We start from the raw sequence: 9552 nt of genomic DNA on the forward strand, positions 1-9552 counted from the left end.
ACATTTGCAGTCTCTTTTCTTTCTATTTTCACCTCATTTCAATTTTGGGTGAAAGTTTTATCCAGTGGGATCCATATTTTTAAAAAAAATTACAGTTGTAATTAATTCCTAATAAACACCCATCTCACAACATTTATTCCTAAATCAACTCAATTTAATTGTGTCTCTCATTTATTTCTTTAAACCAAATACCCCTTAAAAGGAGAAAAAGAGAAGTGTTACCTTCTGCTTGGCCCTTCCTCTTAGTGATTGTTGTGTAACAAGTGCATAATGCCCACGGAAACGTCCATGTATCTTATCATCTTGAATTAATTTCAAAATATAAGGTTTGGTTGGCGAGAGAAAAGAAAGCATGGATAGTTCTTCGTCAAAGATTCAAAATTTATTAAACTTTTATGAGAGTTGAAACTAACATTTTAAATATTTTGAAGAAAAAATCATATTTTACTTAAATTATAAACTACTTTTCTTCCTCTCCAATTTCTCCAAAACCTTATCAAAGTTCGCAAGCATTTAAACAAGTATTTAAACAAGTATTCTCCTAAATCTTTTATTCAAACGAAATAAATCTAAATAATTATTTTCCTTTTACTTCTCTTGGATTAAACACTATAAAGTTCGCAAGCATTTAAACAAGTAGCCGCATTTCCAATGAATTAAAAAAAAAGTAGACACATTAATCTGAGTATACAAAATTGAATTGTTTTGAAAATAAAAGCATGGGGTGATTTAATTATAAAATTTTGATTGATCCAAAATTATGCTGCTTCTTCCAAGTTGCTGCAACATTTTCAGCAGTTAAGCCCGGAGATGCTGACAAATCCAGAGAGTATATATAACATGAAAAGAGTTGAACAACCCCCTTGATTAAATCAACTATAACTGGGTTTCTGCAATATTTACAATAGACATTTGTTTCTAATTTCTATAGGCTGTGGCACCACCCCCATTTTCAGCTAGGATGACGATAAACCACGAAATGACAGCAATAAAATTTATAATGTACACACATTTCCTTAAAGGGCTAAAATGTTTTACGCATGGCTGGGACTGAATGTTGCGTCTCCAAAGAAAACGCAGACTTCAGAACAGCTTCTGAAACTCCAAACAAAAATGACATTATGGTTAGTACTCGAATGTAGCCATATTCCATGATTATGTAAATTTACACTTTCCGAAAACGCTAACCTTCAAATCTTCAATGCCACGTGTTACCATCTGATCACAGGCATGCAGATCATAAGCCATTAATGCAATCAGGATTTGGGGCATGGAGCTTATTATCCAGGCATGCATTTAGGCGTACATGATCCCTCAACAGCTGTCGTGACACACAATCAGCCAAATATGACTTCTCATCACGAAATTCTATCGGGTCTCCCTGGACAGCCCTCCTAGAATGGTTTGGAAGAGCATCATTATCAGATGAAACTACACCCCGGCAAGCATGTGTAGTTTGCAAGTTTCTTCCAAATCCCTGAGACTTTTGGATCATACCCAAAACTTCATGTGAGAATATCTGTTGCTTTGATGAAATGGAATAGCACCACCACCACTGGTTAGTGGCGAAGATGAGCCAGATGCAGTATGAGGGCTGGGTATTGGAGAAGGAGACATCCTTCCACTTGTATGCAATGATTTATAAGGCTAAGAGGGAGAAACGGGACAAGAGATGTTCCTTGGTGTATGAGCATTGCTGGAAACAAAGGGCACAAAAAAACGTTAATAGCTTCCCTTTGATATCAAAGTATGTTGAATTAAAAAAAAAATTAAAAATAGCATAGGACAATTTGACCAATTTTTCTCCGCAGCCAATTAAAAATAGCTTTTAAATATTCATATGTACATGTCAGCACTACAAATATTCATATGCGCAAGTAGACCATTGTATTTTATCATTGCAATCTTTCTCATGCTTAAGTGTGTGCATTTGAGTTTGAGAGAAACCTTGATCCAGAACCAGTTCTCAAGCTTCTGTGTGGATAGATCCCAGCCACTTCTGAGTCTAAGCATAAATTATGTTTTGCAGGTCCAATAGCCTAAAAGAAATTCAAAGTGATGAATAGTGAGCACTCGTAGACAACATAGATATGCACAACCTCAGAAAAATAATGCAGCTGTGCAGAGAATGATTGTACGAAAGACATACCAGAGATCTCACTGCATTTGTTATGGCAGTTGGATCTTCTGAAGGAACGGCAGCTAAAATGGATCTTTCCAGCATAGCATTTTTAACAAATGGATGCTCTAGAAGTTGAGAAGCTGAGGGACGATTTAGAGGATTCCTTTGCAAACAAAGCCTGACAAAATCTTTTCCATCTGGAATTTAGGAAGCTCCTTGCTATTCCCAATCTTAAACAAAGCAGCAACCTTGAAACATGTAGTGTAAAACAGCAGAAACAAGTTAAGCAATCAATGTTTCTAGACAAACATGTGCTCTAAGTTTCCAACTAAGATTCATATATTTGAGTCAGAAAATTTCAAATGTACATACAACAATGTTCAAGATGCTTTTAGTCTGTCTACAAACTCACCCCTTGATATTGGCTCCAAGGAGGTTTTGTTGTCGCCATCTCCAAAACAGTGCATCCTAGACACCATATATATATCAACCGCAAGATTAGAACCATTTGAATTTTTTACGTGTAATTGAGGCATTGACACAGATAAGAATATACTACACACAAAGCATCAGCAACAAAAATGTTGAATGCAATTGCTATTCCTGACCTCAGGTGCCATCCAGTAAGGAATTCCTTTGAAAGAAAATAGACATGACCCGCTTATCTGCATCAAATTATTCCAGATAGGAAATATTTGGAGCTCTAAAATAAATATTATTTATTTGTGTAGAATGAATGTTAGATTGCGCTCGGTCTTTGTGTTTATTTTTTATTTTTATTTTCTGAAAATAATTTTTATTTTTAAATTTTCAAGATTTATAAAAATACTTATGGAGAAGAAAGTACTTTAAGATCCTATAATGTTTTCACTTTTTTATAAAATGTTTTCACTTTTTTATAAAAAAACTGAAAATGTTGATTTGTTATTTTGAGTTTGGGTCTACTTTTTAAAATATTTTCAGAAAATATTCTTTAAATTTTAAATAAATATATTTTCACTCTTATTTTTTATTTTATTTGAAAATAAAAACAGAAAACATGTTAAAGAAATAAAAGATGAAAAATAAAGAATCAATTTTATAGTAACTAAAATTAAAATTCACACATTTTATTAAGATAAAAATGAATAATTTCAAATGTTAGAGAAATAAACTCTAGAAAGAAATATTTTAGGCCCTGTTTGGGGTATTTTTAGTTTCAAGTTTTTAAAAACTAAAATCAACTTTTAGTTTGTAGTTTTTTTTTTAGTTTTAAAAACTTGTTGTTGTGGATCAACTTATAATTTTCCTTTTGAAAGTTCACAAAAAAGATATGATGTTGCTCACATGGATGATGAAACTGTGATGAAAGTATTTAGATTGAGAGCACCTCCCCGTTGTCCGAAAAGAAGACTTCTATAAGGGGTTATTTTTTTTAGTTTCCCACATGCATTTTTTCTTAGAGATAAATCTTATTAACATAGTACTAAATATGTGTGGACAATTTTTTAAATAGAAATTTGAACCTTAATTCACTAGAGACTGAATGCTTTCACTAGATCCAACACATACGGTGAAGTTGTATGCTGCCATGCATCTGTGTGGGGTTTTTTTTTTTTTTTTTTGTATAAGCCAAACATGCAATTTAATAGCTTAAACAAAAACTTGGCCATTATTAAATTCGAGATTTTGGCCCCTTACATACATGTACGATAATTCTGCATTATATTGGTCGAGGGGGGTTTAGTTTAGACTTTTGACTGCTCATTTCTACAAGACTACAACAAACACAATATCTTCTGTTACAATTATTGCATTGCATGTGTTACAAGAAGACAAATTAAACTTGTCAAGATGTTAATGACTATCTAGAGTGCGACACTCTGTGTTTGATTAATTTTGTAGATTGAGGGAACATGACCTCAATTTGGGGTTACTAAATTTCTTTGCCATGAAAATGACTTGCATGGTATATAATATGTAGAACTAGTTATGCAATTTGCGTATTGCACGGGATTACTGTGTATATTTATTAATTACATATATAATATGAATCCTTTTATGTTTTCAAATTATTATTATTTATTTAAATCTATATATGAATATAATAAATGCCGTTGTTTTCAAGTGACATGTTGCCATCAAGGATAACCATCAAGTTCTGGGTGCATGAATGTCAACCATCAAATTCTTTGGCTAATATTAACGGATAGAAAAGTTCCTTGTCAACCGGATGTAATAAATTAATTATATGTAAAATTAAATTCTTATTTGGTGGAATAAAGGAGGCTGCTATATATGCCGCTAACAGACTAGGTATAACTAAATAAGGCTAAATCATCTTTTTTTTTTCGGTTTACATCTTTATTTTTTAAAAAGTTTAATTTGATAATTTAGTTTATTTTATTTCTTTATTTTTAAAAATATTTATTTAATCTTTTATCTTCTTTTTTTTTCATTTTAGAAAGTTGATTTCTGACACTATTGATTCCATTAAAAACGGATATTATAAAACTATTGTCTACACGATGTTAAAATCTAATTGAAATACACATATTAAAGAATTTTTAACATCGATTTCTTCTACAATCAATATCAAATTTTGTTTTTAACATCAGTTTAAAAATAGATGTTAAAAGTGTTTACTTTCAATATTGCTCGATTTAAAATTGATGTTAAATATCTTTCTAATCGATGTTAAATTCTTTTTTTAATAGTGTTATATACAATCAACAATTATCTATCACAATCTATTAATGCATAGGTAAATTGATATGCAGTTATTTTTATTTAATTACCCCATAACTTTGAGTTCAAGTTTATAATTGTATTAAATATTCAAAAATAAAAAATGTAGAAATTTGCTTAAGAATCACGTATTCTTAACTAATTTTGTTTTTAGATAAATGTGATATAAAATAAGTAACATGATAGGAAAAAAAAGAAGTTATATAAATTATTGTAAAAACTCATCATAATTACGTATAATTTTTTACATATTTGGTGTATGAGACAGAATGATAATTGTTAGATAAAAACATGTTTTCCAGGGGTGGATATGCTAAATTGAAAGGGCAGGTTAGTTTGTAAAAATAGTTTAATTTGAATTTTAAAATGGCAAACTTAATAATATCAATTTGAGTATTGAATCTTGATACAAGGAACCTAAAAATTAATCATTGAAAAAACTAATAAATATTTTATACTAATAACATGATAATTAAAAAAATCGATTTGAGTATTGAATCTTGACACAAGAACCTAAAAATGGCCCAAACATGCTATTTTTTTTCCTACTATTTCATTAATAGATATAATTGCTAGCCAGACCTGACACAGAGTTCAAATGTGATCGAGTTAATTTGGTTTTCCTTTTTAAAAATAAAAATAAAAATACAAAACCTTAACCAAACTAAACATATTAATATTTATCAGTTTAAATCTAAAAATCTCTTAAATCCAACCTAACTTGACTGTGTCCACTCTAATGTTTCTTACTGATGATGATATATACTGCTTTCGATCCTAGTTATAAGATATAGTTGATTAACTTTTACTCATTAAAAAGTTAATTAATTTAATTATTAATATTAAATTTATCAACAATTTTAATATTTTTAAAATTTATCCTTGACTTTAATTTATTGAGAACTTATTCATTTTTTAAATCCTCATGGGGGAGAGAACAGGATAATTTAGGATATTTTTGTTAAAAAAATAATTAATACACAAGAGAGATGAGACAAAGTCTTACGGTAAGAAATACATTTTTTTATTAATTATGTTTTATAAATAAGGATGTAGAAAATATATAAATTGGCACTCAAACCACAGGATCTAATTTTATTTTCACCAATCGCGTAAGAAGTTATATATTACATGAATTTATATACATAACTAATATAAGAAAATGAAATTGGAAAAGCTAACAAATTTTGGGTAGGATTGTTCATGATTTGGATTAGTTCAAGTTAATTAAGAGGTAAAATAGAAAAAGAAAAATTCGTATTTAATTGAGTTGATTAGGTTTAGGTTTTTAGCCAATATATGAAGCAAACCAATCTATTAAGATTTAGTTGGTTTGGTTCATTATTAGGTTACAATAAATTAAAAGTTACAGTATAAACACAAATCTAAGATTATTACAATATTTGATTCAAATATGAAGTGGAAAAACGAATTAACTGAATCAATCTACATTAATGTAAATAATTCTCAAATAAATCCGATTGGATAAATAGGCTTCTTTGTGCTAAAGAAACAAAAACTATATAAGAAAGTTTTAATTAAATGCAACTAAAGTTATCCGTGTTTCTATACCTTCTACCAAATCTAAGTGTACAACTCACGTGCAACCGTATGACTTAGTCATTTTTTATTACTGGAAATCCAAATATCCCAAATCTGGAAATGTGGCAGTTACGAATGTGATCTCAGTGACCTGTATTACATTATAGTGACAGAGACCACAAGCTAGGGCTTTAACTGTGCAAGTATGCCAGAGTCCCAAAATAACAAAACTACATCTACATCGGTGTCACCAAATAGTTCCCGTGCCATGATAAATTACAGCACAAATATAGCTTTCAGAACTGCAGCAGCATTACTTTTTAATCATCAAAATGTTTACATGCAAAACATATATAGTATTCATCATCAAATGAGAAACTTGTGAGTAAAGGGAAATTTCATCTATACAGCCAGCGTAAATTAAACTAACACAAGTGAAATGATACACCATCATTCTATATTAAGTAATATATAAAATTCTTATAATTATTTCTTTATTTAAACCGATGATGTATCTATCTGTTTTAATTAACCAAATCAAAATCACTTTTGACCAACAGTAACACTCTTGATGGTGGTTAATTTTTCCAGCACGGGTTTGAGATCCCTTGGGTACACATTCACCTTGAGACCGTACTTCATGAACAGTGTGAGTGACATCTTCTGCTCGACGCGGTGGCCCGGCGCGACAGCGAGGCGGTGGCGCAGGAGCACCGCGGCGGCGATTGACTTCATCTGCAAGTAAGCCAAGTCCTTCCCCAAACAAAGCCTAGGTCCCGCATTGAACGAAACAAACTTGTAAGAGTCTTGCACCTGAATTTTGTCCCCTTCAGGAGAGAGCCACCGCTCAGGCTTGAACTCGAGGCAGTCCTCTCCCCAAATGAACTTCATCCTCCCAACAGAGTAAATTGAATAGGTCACCGCGGAACCTGCCGGAACGAAGGTTCCATTAGGCAAAACATCATCCTTCACAACATGTTTGGAGTCCTCCGGCACGGAGGGATAAAGCCGCAGTGTCTCAGACAATGCTGCCTTGAGGTAGACCAAACGGTCTACCTCATCGAACACAAGAGGCTCGTTCAGCCACGTGGAGATGTTATCTCCACGCGTGGACAGAAGAACAGTACAGAGTTCGTTTAGGATGTTTTCCTCCACGCGCGGGTTCTTGACGCAGAGCCAGAAGAACCAGCTGAGCGCGACCGATGACGTGTCGCGCCCAGCGAGGATGAAGTTGAGTGCCACGTGTTGGAGGAACTCCTCCGAGTAGGATTCTTTCTTCCTCATGAAGCGGGACAAGAGGTCGTCGTGGTGGTGGGACCCATTACCATTCAGCAGCTCCAGCTTGCGGTTCTTGATGATGTGGGAGAGGTACTGGTCGATGTGTTTGAGGCTCCGGCTCAGGCTCACTTCCATTCCGAGCCTGAGCCATCGCTTCAGCTTCCACAAGATCTCCGGCAGAATAAAGCGTTGTAGAGTGGCTTCAGTGGCTCGGTCGAAGGAGAGAGCGAAAGCGTTATCTGGAAGCCCCGCGGCTAGGGTTTGCGGGTCTTGGCCGAAAGCCAAGCCGCATATGTTGTCAAAAGTGAGCCGAAGCAAGAGGTCTTGAAGATCCACTGATTGGTTTTCTTTCTGAGCCGTGGCTAGGATGGGGCAGAACCTGTGCTTTATGGCTCGGTTCACCCAGCGCGCCATGGCTTGGCGCAGGGTGCGAGTGGTGAATTCCAGTGCGGCAGTCTTACGCTGGAAGAGCCACGTGTCGCCGTCGGAGTTGAAGATGCCTTCGCCGAGCAAATCGTGGAAGGCGGACTGCCACGTGGGGCCTTTTGGGTAGTTGTCGAAGCGAAGCTTGAGGATGTGCTCGAGGTTTTTGGGGTCGCACGTGACAGTCACCAGGCACTGTTTTCGGGCGAGGAAGGGGAGGGCGCAGATGCAGGTCTGGTACGTGCCGCCGCACGCGCGGAGGTTGTCAGCGATCCAGTCGTGCATGCGGTTGGCGTGTTGGATGAGGCCAGGGAGGCTGCCCAATAGGGGCCAGACACGTGGACCTTTGAGGGAGCGAGTGACCAAGGTGAACCATATTAAATAGGCCGCTATTGCTGATAGGATCATTAAAGCCGTTGCTGCGTCCATGTGAGTGCTGGGCCCAACTCCCAAAACAAAAAATTAAACCTTTATTGCTTGCACCTTCCCTCACCGGAGGAGCTAGAGGCTGCTATTACCATCACCACGCAAATTCAATTGGATCCATTGCAGCTTAAATGAGGAAAGTAAACCCTAGCTGTGTAGTATTCAAGTGGGGGCTAAAACGGGAGTGATAGATGAAATTATTGTGTTCAACTAAAAAATGTGCAAGTGGTTTTGATTGGTGAATAATTGAGATCTGTTGCATGCAAATATTGTGAGAGTGAACAATGTGTGTCGAAACTTGAAGGGTTCAAGGGCAATCAGCATAAAAAGTACAAGAGGCAATATTGGGGAGAGTAATAAGAGAAGCAAGTAGTAATTTGGTGTTGAGAGATGGATGCACGTACGATGAGAGAGAGAGGAGTGAACGAGAGAACCTTGGTAGGAGTTTATGCTGTGTGAGCCAAAGGGAAACGAGAAAAAAAAGTGTTTTATAGCAGTGAAGCCCAGAGAAGGACAATTAATAAGGAATGGAGATGCTAGGTGTTGCTGATGATTTCAATGGTTTAAGCTGCATTTTCTTCCCTTGTCAGTAGGCTCCAGTGGCTTATGAATCCACCCTCATTAATGTCCACCGAGGTCGTTGGGCATATTGAGAGTTAAAGATAAATTATTCTTTTTTTTAATTTTTTTATTTTCATGTCAAGGATAGGGCAGAAGAAGAAAAATTACATACAATTTTAAAGGTATTTTTTGTGTGTTGTTTTTTTAATTAGAATAAGAGTTTCACTTTAGTAATATACTTAATCATTGATACAGTTTTTTTTATTTTGGATATTACTGAAATTCTAATTAAAGAATAGTACAAACAATATCTATGAAGCTCTATGTAAGTTTTGTTCCAAGGCAAACTATTCTTATAAGACAAATGCTGATGAGTGTTGAAGGGAAAATATTTTATTGATGTAATCCCCTTTAAAATTTAAATGCACTCTCATATTATTTTATCAGTCCATCCATTTGTCTCACCCCATTTT

At 34.6% G+C, this 9552-nt stretch overlaps 1 protein-coding gene and 1 long non-coding RNA gene across 2 annotated transcripts; both read right to left on the bottom strand.

Annotated features, from left to right (window-relative positions):
- Window positions 1-782: 782 nt before the first annotated feature.
- Window positions 783-2391, bottom strand: LOC114411569. Its single transcript, XR_003666487.1, has 3 exons — window positions 2150-2391; window positions 1948-2039; window positions 783-1696 (listed from the first exon to the last, which is right to left on the bottom strand). It is a non-coding gene; the product is annotated as an uncharacterized LOC114411569 (long non-coding RNA).
- Window positions 2392-6646: 4255 nt separating this feature from the next.
- LOC114413388 (cytochrome P450 86A22-like) lies at window positions 6647-9132 on the bottom strand. Its single transcript, XM_028377768.1, has one exon. The coding sequence runs from the start codon at window positions 8519-8521 to the stop codon at window positions 6935-6937; it is 1587 nt and encodes a 528-aa protein (XP_028233569.1). The 5' UTR covers window positions 8522-9132; the 3' UTR covers window positions 6647-6934.
- Window positions 9133-9552: the final 420 nt, after the last annotated feature.

Source organism: Glycine soja, chromosome 5, assembly GCF_004193775.1.
Source record: "Glycine soja cultivar W05 chromosome 5, ASM419377v2, whole genome shotgun sequence".
Classification (NCBI taxonomy): Eukaryota; Viridiplantae; Streptophyta; class Magnoliopsida; order Fabales; family Fabaceae; genus Glycine; species Glycine soja.

Excerpts from the sequence above, each read along its gene's own strand:
- LOC114413388 (XM_028377768.1), bottom strand. The coding sequence starts at position 8,521 with ATGGACGCAGCAACGGCTTTAATGATCCTATCAGCAATAGCGGCCTAT.